Source organism: Phaseolus vulgaris, chromosome 3, assembly GCF_000499845.2.
Source record: "Phaseolus vulgaris cultivar G19833 chromosome 3, P. vulgaris v2.0, whole genome shotgun sequence".
NCBI classification, from domain to species: Eukaryota; Viridiplantae; Streptophyta; class Magnoliopsida; order Fabales; family Fabaceae; genus Phaseolus; species Phaseolus vulgaris.
In genome coordinates, this window is record NC_023757.2 from 45,024,052 (window position 1) to 45,043,416 (window position 19,365).

At 36.5% G+C, this 19,365-nt stretch overlaps 1 protein-coding gene across 8 annotated transcripts; it reads left to right on the top strand.

Moving 5' to 3' along the window:
• The first annotated feature begins 5,264 nt into the window (after positions 1 to 5,264).
• LOC137808082 (uncharacterized) lies at positions 5,265 to 19,233 on the top strand. 8 transcript variants are annotated; one of them, XM_068608996.1, is made up of 16 exons: positions 5,265 to 5,463; positions 5,584 to 5,648; positions 7,361 to 9,171; positions 9,263 to 10,096; positions 12,292 to 12,674; positions 12,874 to 13,346; positions 13,720 to 13,772; positions 13,856 to 13,960; positions 14,067 to 15,814; positions 16,012 to 16,120; positions 16,306 to 16,486; positions 17,353 to 17,417; positions 17,516 to 17,631; positions 17,706 to 18,575; positions 18,737 to 18,840; positions 18,940 to 19,233. In XM_068608996.1, the coding sequence occupies exons 3-16, from the start codon at positions 7,371 to 7,373 to the stop codon at positions 18,941 to 18,943; spliced, it is 6,846 nt and encodes a 2,281-aa protein (XP_068465097.1). In that variant the 5' UTR covers positions 5,265 to 5,463; positions 5,584 to 5,648; positions 7,361 to 7,370; the 3' UTR covers positions 18,944 to 19,233. The 8 variants fall into 8 exon arrangements, with proteins under 8 accessions (XP_068465097.1, XP_068465092.1, XP_068465096.1 ...); XM_068608991.1 differs by having other exon boundaries at positions 5,295 to 5,463; positions 5,584 to 5,675; positions 14,052 to 15,814; XM_068608995.1 differs by having other exon boundaries at positions 5,295 to 5,463; positions 5,584 to 5,675.
• Positions 19,234 to 19,365: the final 132 nt, after the last annotated feature.

The window sequence follows — 19,365 nt, forward strand, 5'->3', positions numbered from 1 at the left end:
TGTGTTCATTTCTCTTCATCCCTGCACTCGAATTCTTGCTTATCTGCTAATCTGCCAGAAATTGGATCTGTTCAATTAAAAATAAATTTGTTCTTTCTGGGCTTGTTCATACAATTCTTATTTTCTGGAAAATCAGTTTGGTTCTGTGAACAAGATATATGATCTGTTAAATACAACTGGATCAAAGGTTACCCAATTTATTGTCAAACTAATAATTGAACCTTAATCACTTGCTTAAAAATTGTAGGTTACTGTTTTTTTTCTATTCACTGTTTTTCTCTTTAATATCAGTGTATATGTGGCTTGCAAATTAATCTATATAACCTCGAGAATAACTTGGCTGATATAAACGTTTTCAAACATAAACAGTGTCAAAATAAATTTGTTCATTGCCAAATAAATCGATTTATTTTCTGTGTACTGTGATAAAAACTGATTCTGCGAGAAACTTTTAAAAGGTCAATTCACCCCCCTCTTGAACTTTGACACTATTGAACACAACACAAGTTTGGTCAGAAATTCATAGTAATAATTATTAATTAACCGATCATTTGGCCAGAAATATAACTTAAATGTTATTCACCAAGTTTGGTCAGAAATGGATAATAATATTATTAAATAACCGATTGTTCGGTCAGAGATATATATAATAACATTATTAATTAACTGATCGTTCGGTTAGAGATATAACTTAAATGTTATCCACCAAGTTTGGTCAGAAACTAATAGTAATAATTATTAATTAAACAATTGCTTGGTCAGAAGCTAGTAACTTAAATATTATCGAACGAACGTTCGATCAAAAATAGTTTTGGTCCTAAGTAATAACTTAAAAGTTATCCATCTATCGAAGCATTCAGTTAGAATACTTAATTGTTTAATCGAAATAAGGCAAGCAATTGTTCAAATGTGATCAAAATAAAGAAAGAAAAGATAAGACATATTGTTTAGCGCCCACACCCCAGGTCCAGGTAAAATTCATCACATGATTTCGATTGTTTCGTCCGGTGGAGGGATCTCCTCGGCTGGGTTCTCCATGACTTGGTCAGTATCCTCGACTTCTTCACCCTTAAGAGGCACCAGTTGCCCATTCACTATATCTTTGCCTAAGTCATAGCGAGAATCATCGGCAGGCATGCCGTGGAAAAAGGCCACCTGATGGACACCTTGATTGAAGTTTTCCTCGTTAATACACAGCATAAACCCCTGGAGTTTTTCAATCTCACCATTGAGGGATTCTTTATCGGCCGTTAGGTCAGCTTTCTCATGCATAAGTTGGTCCCGTTCGGCCATTACTTTAGCAAGCGTAACCTTAAGAGCCTCATGTTCTTCTTTAGCCAGCTGGTTGTCCCTCTCCTTCTCCCTTTGACAGTCATCAACGACCTACAGAGCCTTCTTCAAAGAAACGGTCGAGTAGTCGAGTCTATTTTTCAACTTTGGGATCACGACCGACTCGGCCCTCTTTAGTTCATTGCCGATAGCCCGACTTACCACCGTCGCGCGACACTGAAGCTCCACCATTTCTTCGATCAAGTCCAAGGTGGGAATGACGACCAATATCCCTTCATCCTCCGGACGTAAGTCAAACTGCATAGTAGGGACCACCCTTAGTGATAACCCCAACATACTAATCGGACTACCGGACGACGTCCTAGTCTCGAGACGTGGTGCCTTTGACGGACGTCCTCTCTTCTTGCTTACGACCGGGGCAACAACGATGACCTAATGAGGTATCGTTTCTATAGCAACCGGCTAGGGCGTGACACCAGCGATACTGGAGATCTTGCGGCCGTCCGCTTGCCTCTTCAAGCTCTTCATAAACTTGCTCAGGCTGAGATCCATCTTCAGAATGATATATGCAAAACACATGCAAAATTAAAACTACATTAAAAACTAATAGCAGAATAACCGAAGACAAAACAAAAACTCATACCGTTTAGATCTGCCCATTGCTTGGACGACCCATACAGAGCTACTAGTTCCCGGGTAGGAAGTCTACTCGACAGTTGGTTTACGATCAACAATATTTCTTTATCAAAAGGAGTTAAAGATTTCCAAAACCGATTGTCGAGAGGGGTAGGTTTCTCGGTCCAATGGAACAGAAATTTAGTGGTTCCATCGGCATTGTAAAAAAGGTCTCGGCCGTCCGGTTCAACAAAAACCTTAAAGTAATATTCCTTAAAAATTTTATAAGAGGTGGTAAAAGCAGCAAAACGTACATTCCCAGGTCGACTGGACAAGGACAGCCAGCCTACGGGAGTACTCAGTTGAGTATTATAATAATACAGGAAGGACTCGGAAAGCCTGCAGAATTGCCCATGAATTTGGGTGCCACTGGGTAGGGGCGACGTTAAGAATCCGAAGGACTCTCGTGGTAAAATCATCAAAGGGAAAAGTTATGTGCAAGTGATAAAAGAATGTGCTATACACAAAGAAAAAGTCGTGCGGTGCGTTTTCCCGATCGTGACATACACGGTCGGTTACGCAACAAACATCAATAGCCAATGCCTCGGTCGGACAATCAGACGCTAAGAAATTCTTGTTTACAGAAAATAACTCATCCAAATCATCAACAATCCTAATTTTAGTAGGAATTTTAAGGACGGACGGATCAACCCAATCATAGCTTGGGCCGTCCGACGACTGACTCGCACTGCCAGACGCTGTACGAGTCAAAGATGAATCTACGCTATGAGAGGACTCTACGGAGGATGGCATTACTAACCTTGACTAAGCAGACTCGACGACGAACTTGACACTTGCAACAGACTCGGCACTCGGAGCAAACGACACAAGATTCAAAGGGTAGAATAGGAGTGTAAACCATTCTACTTGCAAATGAAGCGTTATTTATAGGCAATGAGGTGAGAGAAGAAGTGCCCTGTTAATCGTTCAGTACCGTTGGATCTGGTCTAATCTAATGGCTAAACTCATTCGGCATTTGAAACGACACGAAACTTCCACCGTTGAAACCATCAGATGAAACAGTACATACCAAGATGACGACTCTGCCAAATGTCACATCTCTGCTACACATTTAATGATGCCAGCTATCAAGCATTATCTTGGAAGCCCCAACCATCCCATACGACTCTTCGGCTATCCACGCCCTCGAGCCTGGGGGGCAAGTGTACCGGTCGGGCCCAGACGACCGAGGCTGCATATTAATAAAATATAGTAAATATGTGGCAATGAAACGGTTGCAACTAGCGTTGAATAAGTCAGAGACACTTCGAGAAGCACTCCCTTAATATCAAGGAGCCACTACACATGACCCAAAGACCACTACGCATGTCTTTAGCAATCAGTTACTTGGCCCACACAAGTTAAAGCCCAAGTCAACCTACAAAATGAACTTCTGAAAGGGGGAAAGGTACGTTTTTATGATATATGGAGAGACTAGACTGAATACTAGCACTGACTTGAGCGTCGGAGTGCAATCGTAGGTACCCCTGCCAACCAAACGAACGCACGCGCGAAGGAGGAAGGACTCGAAGAATTAGGTAATTGCAAGCACGACAACAATTGTGTATCGACGTGGATCAACATTACTCTGGCCCTGACATCCACACAGGTACACCTCCCACTTTTGACCGTGCATTTATGTGCGCGTATGTTAAAATTCCTTTCATGTTAAAATTCCTTTCAACAGTGCATTTATGTGCATGTATTTTAAAATTCCTTTCAAGAGATATTTGTATATATTTTTACATGATAATTAAATAACAAGGACTTTGTTAAAAATTATAAAAAAAATTTACTACTTAAAAGACTAAATTATTTTAATAAAAGTTCAACTAGAAGTACTTATATTTATCAAGAATTTTAAATTTAATTAAATAATAAATTTTTTAAATCCAATAACGTGTGATTATATAATATAAAATAATGTCACAAAATTTTATATTAAATTATAATTGTTTGATTTAGTTTAATTTTAACATAATATGTAGTTTTTCAAAATATATTAAAATATAAATAGTTTGATAATTTACTTTTGTTATTGTTGAATTTTAATATAAATAATCATAATAATAATATGATTTTTTAATTCAATGGTTGAAGTGATGGATTTTTTATTATCATATAAAATAATCACTGGTATAATACTTAATACCAAGTAGAAAAAACAAATATACTTCATGTTTATATATATTTGAAGGATTTTTTTTATTCATAGTAGTTACATAAAAAAAATAATTACACGATAATACTTTGAGTACTTAACTAATGAAGATGAGTATTCCTTGATGAAGCACATAATTGCAAAGGAGATTATGATGAATTCTAATTGCAAATAAAAAATAAACAATGACTAAAGCATAACTGAGAGAGAAAATAAAATGTGAAGGAAACTTTTATTCAAATGTATCTTAGATAGTAAAATACATTGTGTATATATATATAAGAAAAATACTAAGACCTATCTGAACTAGAGAAAGAAAGTTGAGTAAAAAAAAAAAAACAAAATCCAACAACCTAAAACAGAAAAGAAAAGTAAACAATTTAAATAGAAATAATATATGTCAATAAGTTAAAAAATACAGTTAAAAACAAAATGAAAATATTAAGACTATAAATTTTTATTTTAAAATATAATTAAGAGTAAAATAAAAATAAAAAATATAGACGTAAAGTTTTTTTTATATATTATTATAAATAACATAATTTAATCTTATACTATATACTTTATCTTCTAAACTATAGTCTCGTAAATTCAGAAAATAAAATGGAATAAATAGAAAATTTGAAGGAAAAACACACTAGGAGATATTGAGTGATAAAGAAATTGTGTATTAAAAATCTGTACCCAGGTGAGGTGGTATGCTGTAAATATTTTATTTGTGACTATTATTAAATAATAATAATAATAATAAATATATATTTTTGTGAAATAAAACAATAGGATAATTTGAAATACTAATATTGGATGTGGATTTTCTCAACTATTTCCTATTTTCCATGGGTTGGAATTAGACATTGGTAGGAATTGAAAATAATGTAATTCAATTTTTAATTTTTTAATTAATGTTATCTTAGAGTCACACGGGTTAAGATCTATAACTAATAAATAAATAAAAGGCCGGTTCTGCTTTTGACTTTAACAACTCTATTACTAACTCTGTAATCCTTTTTAAGTAAATTTTAATCAATATATCAACTTTATTTGTTAATTCAATTAGTGATAAATTTATTTAAAAGATCTTAAATAAAAGTGATAATAATATTAGTATAAGTGAGAATGACAAATTGACATTGCACACTTCCTCTATCAAAATTTAATGCTAATAGGAAACAATATAAGAAAGGAAAAGAAAAGAAAAACAACAATAAAAAATCTGCTGGGAAAGTGTCACACACTACGCGTGTTCGTGTCGTTACCCCTTTTTCTCTCACTACTCTCTCTATATTTCCGTCGTTCGCCGGAACCCTAATTCGATCCGCCGGAAATCGTAATCACCGGTGAGTCTCTGGCTTTCCTTGAGGCTTCGTCGACCTTCTCGGTGTTCTTGCACTTTTTATTTCGAAGTTCGTTTTTTGATCGAGGTTACAGTAACATAGCGTGAATTGTTGATGCAGTAGATGATTGTACGATTGAGGAATAGGTGAGATCAGAGGGGCTGGATTTCCTCGCCGAATGGAGGGAGGTAGCGTCTTTAGACTTTCTTCTTCTGGTACTGTTCATGTCCAGCTTTTTTTTTTTTTGTGATGTAGGGTTCTCTCTATTTTTTTTTATTAGGTTCGGTTGGTGTTTATTGCTGTTTTTTTTTTTCAGTACAGATATAGGTTTGATTTTGTGTGGATTTTCTTTTTGCGGCGAAGTGGTGATTTTTTTTTAATTTCTGATTGTTATTGACTAAAATGAATTGACGTCGGGAAGAGTTGTTCTTTGACTGCTTTTAATTCCTCAAACAAGGTATTCAATCTTAGTAAATTAATTGGGAAGGTTTGTAAGGATGTGTTGTTAAGAAATATAGTTTCTCAGTTAGTTGGAAAGGTTGGTGCTGTGTGTGGAAGTGTAAACTGATCACACAACTGGCACAGTGAACGTCCTCTATCTAATTGCAAACCTGGTGTGTTTTAAAGAAAAAAAAAAGATGATATAGGTCTTGAAACAATTTTTTTTTTGAAATTACTGACTTATCAAAGTTAATTTTTTCTTCACTTAATTCTGTTTTTCGGTTGATAAAAGTATGAGAAAGTTAGTTATACAAACCGTTCATGTTCACGTATAGCAGTGCTTTTTTTATTAAGTTGGTTTGTGAAAAGAAGATAACTTGAGTGTTGCTACGGCGCTGTGATCTATGAAGAAGAAGCTTTCTTATTAGTCTTACTGCGTCATGCTTGTGTTAACCTTTCTGTGTAGTGAATGAATTGATACCACATGGATGTCTTCAATTAGCTGTTTTTATCATGCACACCTTTTTTGCCACCTTTTATACTCTTCTAAACAACATTCCCAGACCACTTGACAGTCATTTAGTCATTTGCCAAAGCTCTCCTTCCCTCACTGTCCAGTGGCTTTCTAAGTGTATTACTTGTAGAGAATATATATTCATAAATATTAATCATTTAATCCATATTAGTGATAAGATATTTTTGTAATAAGACTTTTGGTTTTTCTTTAATTCTGATATTTTAGGGAATTCTTGAATTGGCAATTTGGCATGATATTTTAAATTATGTAATTGCCAAATGTTTAATGATCAAGTTGTTATCTGCTGTGGGTAAATTGAGGCTATATGTTACCTGCTTCATGTGGAGTGGTTGTTCCTAAGTAATCAATAGCAGCTGGAGTGGGGCTAGGTGGGTGGAGTTATGCAGCTCCCAGGTGCTTGTGACTCTGTTTTTAGTATATTGGTGTGGTGCATCTCAATTTTGGCACTTCAGAGACATGGGTGGTGGACATAAGCAGTCACTCTTGGGGTTTCCGGATTAGATCCGGTTGGACAATGGACACTTTAGTTTCTAGATTTAGATTAGAAAACCCATTGAGCATTCATAACCAAAAGTCCCATTTCTAGTATTTAATTTTGTGCTACTCTGGCTGTTCTGCTCTGTTTTAATGGAAGCTTCTTAGGGGAGCATTCTTTATCTTTCCGTGTTTTGTTTTGCACAGGTCATGTGCAGTTGGGTTTCTCCTGCCCAATTATGAATTTCCATAATATATTTGTTTTATTAGAAATGATAAGAGATCACTGATCTTTTTCTCTAGTAGTTGACGTAACTGCCCTTTTTTGTCATTGATGTCCTTTTTTATAATTTATTATATTTTCACTCCTTATTTGGTTAAGTTTTAAGCATGGATTTCTAGTCATTTGACTTATTTCTCTAATTCTAATATGCTTATTTGTTTTAGGGATACATCCATGGATTATGATGACAATGATTTTCAAAGCCAGAATCTCCATATAACTGGTGAAGGTAGCACAAAATTTCCTCCTGTTTTAAGGCCTTATGCTCTCCCTAAGTTTGATCTGGACGAAAGCCTTCAAGGGCATTTAAGATTTGATAGTTTGGTTGAAACTGAAGTTTTCCTTGGTATTGAAAGTAACGAAGATAACCAGTGGATTGACGCATACTCCCGTGGGAGTAGTGGAATAGAGTTTGGTTCAACTGCTGCTGAATCTTGCTCTATTTCAAGGCATAATAATGTTTGGTCTGAGGCCACTTCCTCGGAATCGGTTGAAATGCTATTAAAATCTGTTGGACAGGAGGAATTTATCCCTAGAGAAACTGATATACAGGAATCTAATGCCTTTGATGAACTGGCATGCTTAGCTAAGCAAATGGAGCCTGGTCCAAATCCTAACAATAGAAATGAATATAAAGATGGTGTTACTGATTTACAGCCACCATGTTTTATCCATGAAAACTTGGCTGGATTAAAGGAAGCAGAAAGGGAGCAATCTCAGGCTGTAGTTTCCCAAGGTGAACTGTCCATTGATGGGAGTTTAAGTACTCTGCAACCACATGATATACTTGGAAATGTTGACTTGCCTGTGGCCAGGGGGTTTTCCTTTACTGATGACAAAAGTGATGATGCTAATCAAGGAAAAGTTGAGATTGTGGCTGATGGTTCTCTTGAAGAAAAAACTCAAGAGGAATCAGCTGCTTCTGGGGCAAAGAATAGTATTACTGTAACTTCTATAACAAATATATCTTCTACGTGTGAAGTATTAAAGATTCAAAATGTGCAGAATCATGTTGTTGACATGGGTCACGAGGAGCAAAGTTCCTTACAGATGCAAACTAATCAGCAATATTTGGATTCTTTTGCGATTATCAAAGATTCTGATGTTGACATTCAAACTTCGAATTTAAATGCAGTTGGAGGTGAAGAACATGATTCTGATAAACCTCTTTGTTCAATTCCTATGGAAGAAGCATTGGAAAGTGGCAATGTAGTTGAAAGCCTGGAGACTTCTGAAAGAAGTTTAGGGGGCTCCTTGGGCATGGTATATGATGGTATTTCTGACTTGCAGAACACAGGAAGATGCCATGAAGATGCAAGTTTCAGAGATTTGTCTCGGAGCAATGCAAAGGAAGATACAGTTGTGGATAATCCATCTGCTGTATATACAAGTGATTCACGAATTGTTGCAATTAAAGACGATTCCAGTTCTGAGGGGCAAATAATTGGGGTCAGCAAATCTGAGAATAGTACTTGTCCTAGTTTTCAGAAGAATGAGGGTACTGTTGAGACTACATATAGCGAATGCAGTGATTCTAAGGAAAATGAGTTAGTGAACATTGGTAACCAGATGGATACAGAGCTTTTATTCAGTAAGTCGGAGGCATCTATTTTTGCTGTTGGGGATAATAACACTTCTACTATTAATAGAGGGAATAATGATATCAAACCAGGTAGTTCCGCAAGTTTAGGTGCCCTGGATTCTACAACATCATGTATTTTGGTTGAGGCAACACAAGTATGTGAAAACGATGAGTCTGACAAGCAGGGTGACCATGGAAACTTTTGTCAAGATATTTCTGCCATTGACCTAGCGAATAAAAAGGCCACTTCTGATTCCAGCGTAAAGCATTACAATGTTGACCAACCGCATCATCTTGATTCAGTAGTTAGTTCATCATCTCTTAGTACAGGTAACATGGAAACTAAGTCGACAACTGCCACAATTTCAGATGATGAGCCTGTCAATAATTCAGGTATAGTAATAAAATAGAGTTGATTAAACATCAGGATATGACCCAAGTCATTATGTGGTTTAACTACATATTTATTTGTCTTATTTTTCAGACTCACAATATATATTAGAAAATATTAGTTCAACATCCTGTGAGATAGCAGATGTTACACCACCTAGCAGAGTTGTATCGACACTTGGAGTTACAGATCACTTTGAAGTTCCAGGAGTGATCCTTGTCGGGTCTGCTTCTATTGATGAAAAGGAAAACGTAGAAGCTACCTTAGCCAATGAAGAAGAAGCTACCTTAGCCAATGAAGCAAGCGCCAGAGGTACCTTAGCCAATGAAGCAAGCGCCGAAGCTGCCTTAGCCAATGAAGAAGAAGAAGCTACCTTAGCCAATGAAGCAAGCGCTGAAGCTACCTTAGCCAATGAAGCAAGTGCTGAAGCTACCTTAGCCAATGAAGCAAGGGCTGAAGCTACCTTAGCCAATGAAGCAAGCTCTGAAGCTACAGTAACCAATGAAGCAAGCGCTGAAGCTAAAATATGCATTGAAGTAAGCTCTGAAGGTAAAAGAGCCAATGAAGCAAGCTCAGAAGCTAAAATAGCACATGATGCAAGTTCAGCTCTTCCTGTTGGGTCTTCTGAACAGGAAACTGCTCCTTGTCCTGTTACTGGAACTGAAAAATTACATTTTTCTGATACATCAAGACAACCGTTGTACGAGACAATAAACAGTTCTGTGATCACTGCTTCTGGAAAGATGGGTAAACCTCAAGAGACACCAAGTGATAAGGTTGATCAGGAATGTGCAAAAGAGGTTGGTGTGACTCTAGTTCTCCGTGAACCAATAGAGAAGCTGGGTGATGAAGTTGCCGTTTCTTTTACCAAGGATGACAAGGAGGCAGTACAAGAGTTCCATGACAAGTCATCCTCAACAATATCAGGTATTCTTTAAAATTCTGTAGTTTGTTGTATGAGATTTATGTGGCCATCCTTGTAGAATATGGGAAAAATAATTTAACATACAACATCGATTATGATCATTTATCTACGTTTTTTAATTGAATGATCTTTGCTTATGTTCTCACGATGTTGATTACATTATGTAACCTTGAGCGTAGCATTGTCATTGTGTATCATTTCATGAAATATAATATCATGTGTATCTCATTATTCTTTAGTTTTCTTTAGTATTGCACACAATAAGAAACGTTGTTTCTCTTGTATTCTTTCCTCTTATTATTTTTTGGTGCTTTTAATGAAGTTTTAGCAAAAAAAATTCAGTGTTGTGTTGTTGAAGAATGCTTGACTATTTTATTCTAAAATAGTGATTTTGTTGTTTCTTAGATGTCAAACTAATTCTAAACTACAAGGGATTCTTAATCATTTCATGTGTTTGAGAGAGTTTCTCTGCACCATACAAAAAATATCTGGAGTAAGAGAAGCCTCTGCAGTATATCTAGAATTAAGGTTGCAGTGTACCCTTGTTTTGGCTTCATTGTGGATTGAATTTCTGGTTTGATAACTGATCTTAAATTCAGCATAGGCTTATAGGACTTCTTAGTTTTTTCTCCATAAGCAACTAGAAAGTAGTACATTAACTTGTGATATACATATGTGATTGATTAAGCAGAAATGATGGAGGCAAAGAAAAGTAGAAGTTAAATCAGGGGAGAAAAGCAAATAAGGACTGTTTTGCGACTAAAAGTAAAAAAGGAAGACTTGTTGAAAATTCTTATATTATTACCACCCTAGAACATTTGTTAGTTTATTGAAAATGCTTTTGATTGAACTAAGGACTGTTTTTCGACTAAAAGTGAAAATGAGAAACTTTCACTTTTGTTTCCACTTTTGAAGGGTGTTTGTGGTTGAATTTTAACATGTTGTAACCATTCTAATCTTTTGTGGTTTGAATCAAATTATTTAATTTTGGTTTTTGTCTTTTTTCTTGTGATAACACAGTCTCTTGGTCAATGAACAAATGAAACATCATTATCTAGAGTAAGAGTAAAGGCCCGAACTAATACATGCATGGGTTTTTCTTCTGGTTAATTTTTCATTTAGTGATTAGTACTATATTAAATATTAAAGACTTGTTCAAAGTATTAAGTTTCATCGTAAATCACAACCTAACCAAAATTATAAATCACAAGTCAAAATATACAATACATATAATCAATCTCAAGTTTCTATATATACAATTACATATAATCAATTATTCATCAGCTTTTAGGTTTGGGTTTATTTTAATATTAAAGTAGGAAAATTAATTTAATATAGTGTGCTTTTGGTTTGGTTTGATTCTGTTTAGTTTGAAGTTTAAACATGAAAAGTAGAATGTGCAGAGTGTAAAATATATGATCTTGGTGCAACAAACAACGACAATATTGATTAATGGGCAATCTAAAGGGCTCTTTTTAGGTTTCAAATACTTTTCGGAACAAGATTCATGGATGATGCCTGTTATGAACTGGGAGCTTGGGACCCTGTTTCATACATGTTAAGAAGAGTTCATGAAAAGAAGGTCCTTAGGTAGGAACACATCCTTCCAAAAGCAAATCTCCATTTATAAAGAATGAGATGTAAAAATGTACAAAAGAGGGATGGACCTAAGAGATGACTCTTCTGAGATTCTCATGTCACTGCATTAGCAGATACTTGTGTCACAACAAGTCATAAGTATTATTTCTGTTAGGTTGTCTGAATGTTGACTTACCATACTTATGATGACCATATTTCTCTCTGCATCACCCCATTTCTTTATTTTTTAATATGTGCCCCTGAGAGTGATGGTCTCTGCTTATTGCATATGATGACATTCTTATTCCTCGTTACTTGTCTACTCTTTGAATTTTTATTGGACCTGCCCTGTTCTTTTTTATTTTTTGCTGGCAGTTTCCTTGCACAGCAAAGGTAGTAGTGAACTTCTGGTGATCGTTGGAAATGTTTGGTAATTGTTTACTGATTTCTCCTGTCCTGTTTTAGAGTTACCCAATATTATGGTGATAGAATTGTGAAATGTAACATGTGAAAATTGTGTTAGTTGCTTTATAGTTGTAACATGCATCTCCTCCTGTTTAACATTTTATTGAAATGCTTCTGGCTTCTACACCTATAAGATGATTAATTAATTTTGTAGGTGAAGATTTATCTGCAAATGAAGGTTCCAAATCTTCTTTACCTGATTCTTGCACCAAGTTGCATGAAACTGGAGGCAGTCCTGCCAACAATGCTGATAATGCTTGTGGTGCCTCTGTTACATTTGGAAGCCAACCTGAAACTGAAAAGGATGTGAATCAAGTTAAGGCTTCTGCTCATCTAAACCCTTCAATTTCTGAGTGCATAAATAAGGATGCATTGAACATGTCAACAAATCATGATCCTAAGGGGAATGATGCATCTAAAGAAGAGAGAAGCTTAGCTCCTGTGGCAAATTTGTCCAAAAAAAATGTTTCAGGAAAGACTACCAAAGGAACAAATTCTGGCAAGAGGCAACGAGCTGCAGCCAACAAAGCTTCAATGGTAATCCCTGTTGTGGTTCATAATCTAAGTCTAAAGGCATTATTATCTGAAATCTGTTCTCTGTAATATTTATATCATGATTAGTTTCTCCCGTGGGGAGGTTTCTTGAAAAATTCATCATACAATAAATTCTTCATTTTTCATTCCAAATTCCAATGCACTCATTTTCCCCCTTTTTCTTCTGTGCTTATTGTTGAAGGTTGGAGAGGAATCTCCACTGGCTTCTGTAGTAGGTACTCCCAAAACCAAAGTAGCTGGAAATATCTCCCTTGGGAGTCCACAAATATCTGATGGTGTCATGGCACACACTGTTTCTCAAGGAACACCTGAACGCAAACCTAGGCGATCCTCTAATAAGACAGCTGGAAAGGAAACTTCTAGGAAAGGAAATAAAGGAAAAAGTCCGGGAAGACATTCAGAAAGAGGGGATAGATCAACTAGCGTGTCTTTGAACCCATCACCTGGTTTCCAGGTGATGCAATTGAATGAGGTGCAGCAGTATGGGCATGTTGATTCTGCCAGTACAAAGCAATTTGCTATTTTAAATGCCTCCACTTCTAGCCTACCAGATTTGAACTCTTCTGCTTCTCCACCTGTTCTGTTTCAACAGCCTTTCATGGATATTCAGCAAATACAATTGCGTGCACAGATCTTTGTCTATGGGGCATTGATGTGAGTTCAAATCTTAGCTATATTATGTATTTTAATTTCTTCATTGCCAAGGAGGCTACATGGATGTGATATGCACACGTCTATGAATTGTATTTTTTTCATCCCTTCCCAACCACAAGTATTGCGTACCTTCTCTCCTAAACTCCCATGCTTAATTAAAAATGGGAACCTGTTTTATTTTACGGATTTCAGATTTAATTGATGTGTTGAGCCTTATACCTATTTTATGTTCATTCAATCAATATACTATATTAAAGCAAATGACTTGTGTATCTTCATGAGATAATAATATGTTTTTAGGTGGCTTGATATATTCTGTACTCTCCTGTATAACAACGCCTACTATTTCTCATATTGATTGATGTTGCTGCAGTCAAGGCATGGTACCTGATGAGGCGTATATGATATCAGCTTTTGGGGGCCCAGGTTTTTATCTAAATCATGTTCTTTTCGCATGCTCATTTCTCTTATTTGTTTGTACAAAGTATTGAGTATCATTGTGCTTTCAGATGGTGGAAGGAGCATCTGGCAGAATGCCTGGTTTTCCTGCATGGAGAGGCAACATGGTAAAACTCATCCTATGAACCCAGAAACTCCTCTGCAATTAAGATCTGGTATCTCTCTCTCTCTCTCTCTATATATATATATACATATATTAGTTTCTTTAATTTTTTCTCTCTCTAATTTGATTGTGTAACTAAACAGAAATGAGATTTGCAGGTCAAAGAACCACTGATGTAGCAGTGAAGCAAAATGCACTTCAAGGTATCTCTTCACCTCTTGGGGTAGCCAGCAACAAGGCTACTCCAACAATTGCCAATCCATTAATACCCCTTTCATCACCCCTTTGGAGTTTACAAACTCCTTCCTGTGACTCCCTTCAAAGTGCCCTTGCAAGAGGTTCTGTTGTGGATTATTCACAGGCACTTAATTCTTCGCATTATCAAACCCCACCTCTCAGAAACTTTCTTGGACATAACACATCTTGGTTATCCCAAGCCCCCCTTCGTGGATCATGGACTCCAATTCCTGCCTCTGATAACAACAGTTCCCATATTTCTGCCTTGCCTCTCACAGCTACAGTTCAGTTCAATTCTGTCAAAGGATCTCCTGTTCCTCCAAGTATTAAAAATGTTCCTCCTGGTCTGCCAGCTTCTAGTGCAGTCGTACAAAGTGTCTTTATAGCTACTACCCCTCTGCATGATACAAACAATGTGATGGTATTGAATGCTCAACATTCTTCAGATCCGAAGCCCAAAAAAAGAAAAAAAAGTATGGTGTCTGAGGATCTTGGCCTGAAACCCATTCATTTGCAGTCTCAACTAGTACCTACTCCTGTTGTAAACAGCCATATATCTACTGCTGTTGCCACTACCCCTGCTGGGAGTGTGCCCATAACTACTGTTGAAAAATCAGTTGTGTCTGTAACTCCTCTATCTCTTGCTGATCACCTCAAAAGTGACTGGAATGTTAAGATGAGGATTCTGTCAGACGAGTCTCTTGCAAAAGTAAAGGAGGCAAGAGAAAATGCCGAGGATGCTTCTGTTCTTTCTGCTGCTGCTGTGAATCATAGCCTGGAGATATGGAAACAGTTGGATAAACAAAAAAATTCTGGACTGGTGTCAGATATTGAGGCCAAATTAGCTTCTGCTGCAGTAGCAGTTGCTGCTGCTGCTGCTGTTGCAAAGGCAGCAGCTGCTGCCGCCAATGTTGCATCAAATGCTGCATTGCATGCAAAATTAATGGCTGATGAAGCATTAGTCTCATCTGGTTATGAGAGTTCTTGCCAAATTTCTTGTTCAGAGGGTATGAGTAACTTGGGAAAAGCAACCCCTGCCTCCATCTTGAAGGGTACTATTGGAACGAATACCTCTAGTTCTATCATCGGAGCTGCAAAGGAGGTTGCAAGGAAGAGAGTGGAAGCTGCTTCAGCTGCCAGAAAACGAGCTGAAAATATGGATGCTATTGTGAAGGCTGCTGAGCTGGCAGCAGAAGCTGTATCCCAGGCTGGAAAGATTGTAACTATGGGTGATCCTTTGGCTTTAAATGACTTAGTAGAAGCTGGTCCAGAGGGTTGTTGGAATGCAGCCCGAGAATTCAGTCAGCAAGTTGGCTTGTTGAAAGACATGAACAATGGTCTGGTTAGTGCTGAAAATATTGGAGACAGACCCGAAACTTCTCTGATACGTGATAGAGATATTTCATTTGATGAAATGGGGAAGAAGACTGCTGCACATGAGAAGTCACCTTTTCATACAGTGCGAAGTGAGATATCTCAGGACCATATGAAATGCATTGATGGCAATTCTTCTATTAATATCTATGAAAAGAGCTCAAAAGGACCAACTCTAGTCAATCCCATTGACGTGCCTCCGGAATCTGAGATTGAAATACAGGCTGCTTCTACTGCTGGCAATAGACCTGAAGACGTGGAGGAAGATAACATAAAGGAGGGCTCACCTGTAGAGGTTGTTTTAATGAGTTACTTTTTATAGTGAATTTGATTAGAGTAACTAGTATTGGCATTTGGTTTCATTGTGAGCATAACATCTTTGGTGATGATTATGTCATAGTTAATTATTAAAATTAGATGTGACATTTCCAATTCAGAACTGGTTTTAAATTATATCTTTTCCTGGCTATTTGAAACAAGCATATGTTTCAGGTTTTCAAAGATGGAGAAGGATTTAAAGCAGCATGGTACAAAGCCAAAGTATTAAGTGTGAAGGATGGTAAAGCTTATGTAAGCTACGATTTGCCTGTAGATGATGAAGGTTAGTTTTTGAGAACAAATTACCTTAATTACTTGACATGTGAGAGAAACTACATGAGTTTCTTTTTCAATTTTTGTACTATTTCCAAGAGCCAGTGGACCTTGATATTTTTCTGGTGTTTGTCATAGGTTTAATGCATAATTCTCAGTTTAGGTTGGAAATAAAGAAAAAAAATTGTTTTACAGGTGCAGGGCCTTTGAAGGAATGGGTTTCACTTGAAAGCGATGAAGACAAACCTCCCAGAATACGCATTGCTAGTAATATAACTGGTTTGCGTAATGAAGGAACAAGGAAGAGACAGAGGGCAGCTATGGTAGATTATACCTGGTCTGTTGGGGATAGGGTTGATGCATGGGTAGAAGACAGGTATAGTTCTACAGTTTTTAAGTGATGATTATGGAATAGAAACTAGTGTTGTTGATAATGTATAGTTTATATAAATAATGTTTTAATATCTATTTTCCTGTGACTCTTTCTAGTGCATTTAAGGTTTATTTGTTTGACACTAATCTGAAGAATTAGAGGAAGTGACTTGAGGTTTATTTGTTTTGAGAGTAATCAACAGAATTAGAGGAAGTGATTTAGTTCCAATTATCTTTTCAACATAAATGAAGTAGCAGATTTTTTTGACAAATAATTCTATCGACCATTGATTGTATCTGATATATAATGTTTGATTGTTGGGACTGTAAAGTTGCTATATTTTTATTAATTATAGTTCAGATACGATCAAGAAATTTGCAAAAGAAAATGGATTTATTGCACAGAATAATCATTATTGCACCATTCTAGGGATTTTTTTCAGATAATACCAATAAATTGGCTCTTTAATGTTGGGAATTTTTTAATGGGATAACACTGGAGAGAATGAGATTGAAAAATAATTTGTTGAATAAATTGGGGATTGCTAAACATTTGGTTCTTTTGAAGTGTGTAGGAAAATATCAGATTCAACTCATCCTAATATTAGCCTGTCTTGTAGAAACTTCAAAGTTGCAAAATCTTAGTGTTTTGAACTGAAGCATCATTGCTTTTAATTAATATTTCCAACATAGGTTCTGTTTAGATAAACTTCATTACACTTTTAGGTGAAGAAAATAAAATAAAACCAATTAAGCCTATTCCATAAGTTAAAATCAATTTATAATCTCAGCTTATCCAAACAGGGCCATAGTTATATATAATGCTCCTATATTTTACTGTAGCTGTCTCATTTGATTGTTTGTTATCAGCTGGCAGGAGGGTGTTATAACAGATCAGAACAAGAAAGATAAAACAATAACTGTTCACTTCCCAGGTATGTACATTTTTTTGGTTAAACATTAATGATTATTGTGCTTACAATTATGTTGATTCGGCCCCTTTGAAACACACTGTCTAATTGGTTTGCTGCAGTTAGTGGAAAAACATCCCTTTTCAGAGCTTGGCATCTGCGTCAGTCTTTTATTTGGAAGGATGGGAAATGGATTGAGGCTCCCAAGGTTGGTGCAAAGGACAGTTTTACGCATGAGGTACTTTGTTTGTAACCTCCGTTAATGCTTTAATTTTATGCATGCCTGCACTGAGTTCTGCGTATTCCATGCAGGGTGATACACCTCATGAAAAGCGGCTCAAGTTAGGTAGTCCTGCAGTAGAGGTAAAAGGTAAGGACAGGATTCCGAAAGGAACTAATGCTGTGGAGTCAGCAAATCCTGGCGAGTTGAGGTTACTAGACTTGACTGAAAATGATAAAGTGTTCAATATTGGGAAGAACATCAAGCATCAAAATAAATCTGATGCACACAGAATGTTAAGGACTGGTCTTGCAAAAGAAGGATCAAGAGTGAATTTTGGTGTTCCTAAACCTGGAAAGAAAAGGAAATTTATGGAAGTAAGCAAGCATTACGTTGCTGATGGGACAAGTAAGATCAACGATAGAAATGATTCGGTTAAGCTTTCAAATTTCCTGGTATCTCAAGGTACCGGTGGATCACGTGTGTTGAAAAACACCTCAAAAAATGACACCAAGGAAAAACTTGGAGCTGGCTCCAGGCCCGCTATTAAGTCTGGAAAACTGCAGAGTGTATCGGGTAGAGTGATCCCACCGAAAGAAAACACATTAACAAACTCTCGTACTAAAGATGTGACAAGTCGTGCAGAAAGGATCAAGGATTCTTCTAGCCAATTTAAGAATGTATCTCAGAGTGAAAATCAGGTGGAAAGAGCGTCCTATTCTGGAAACATTGGAGCTGGGGTTGGACCAATCTTGTATTCGTCCCTTGAGTCTTTAACTGATTCTCATCCCACTAAAAAGACGTCAACGTCAAGAGCAAGTAAAGGAAAACTGGCGCCTGCTGGTGGTGGAAGGTTGGCTAAGATTGATGAGGAAAAATCTTTCAATGGAAATCCTGTGAAGTCAACATCTGATATCTCTGAGCCTCGTAGATCTAATCGTAGGATTCAACCAACTTCTAGAGTAAGATCATGCCTGACGTTAACTGAAATTGTTGTTCTAGGATGCATCTTATTTATTTTCTGCATTTATAATAAAGCCATTTCCATTGTCTCTGACCTGTATAACTATTTTTATATCGTTGTGTTTTGCTGAGTCTGATGGTTTTGACTTTTGTTTGGCAGCTATTAGAAGGATTGCAGAGCTCTTTAATCATCTCAAAGATTCCTTCTGCTTCTGTTTCACATGAAAAGGGTCACAAAAACCAGAATCGGAATACTTCTCGGGGGTGAGAATTTGTGTAAAATATATAATTCTTCGAGTGAGTCGCCTGCTTTTGCAGTAACCTTTTGAATATAATTACATTTCAACTTTTTTACTGTCACAGGTAACCAAGGTTAAACGAGAAGTTGCAATGTGCGGTTTAGTTGAAAAAAACAATACACTCGGCATAGATGTGTATATTTATTATAATAGGGGGAACATAGGAATGAATGGAAATTCTTGTTTCCTTTGTTTTAGGCAGACTAGTCCAGTAGATGTTAATATTGATTTTATGTTTACAAAATGATTTAATTTAATCCTGTAGGCTGTATATGGAATTTATCCATGTTGACTTGTTTATAGAAAGGTTTGTTGATAATGATCAAATGGTAAAGTGATGTTCCTCTTCTTCCTTGAATGTCGACTTGCGTTCACTCCCGTTGTACTTCGTTATCCTTTTTGCCTCTCTTATGCGCAGCAATGATAATTTGGAAAAATGAAATGGATCAATATTCAGAGATATGGTTGGCGGAATCATAGGTGAATCTGT

What these genes read in the sequence shown, in the direction of transcription:
- LOC137808082 (XM_068608991.1), top strand. Translation starts at nt 7,371, where the DNA reads ATGGATTATGATGACAATGATTTTCAAAGCCAGAATCTCCATATAACT. An exon ending in CAGCCAACAAAGCTTCAATG is followed by an intron (nt 12,675 to 12,873) that starts GTAATCCCTGTT and finishes TTATTGTTGAAG; the next exon opens with GTTGGAGAGGAATCTCCACT. An exon ending in AATAACTGTTCACTTCCCAG is followed by an intron (nt 17,418 to 17,515) that starts GTATGTACATTT and finishes GGTTTGCTGCAG; the next exon opens with TTAGTGGAAAAACATCCCTT.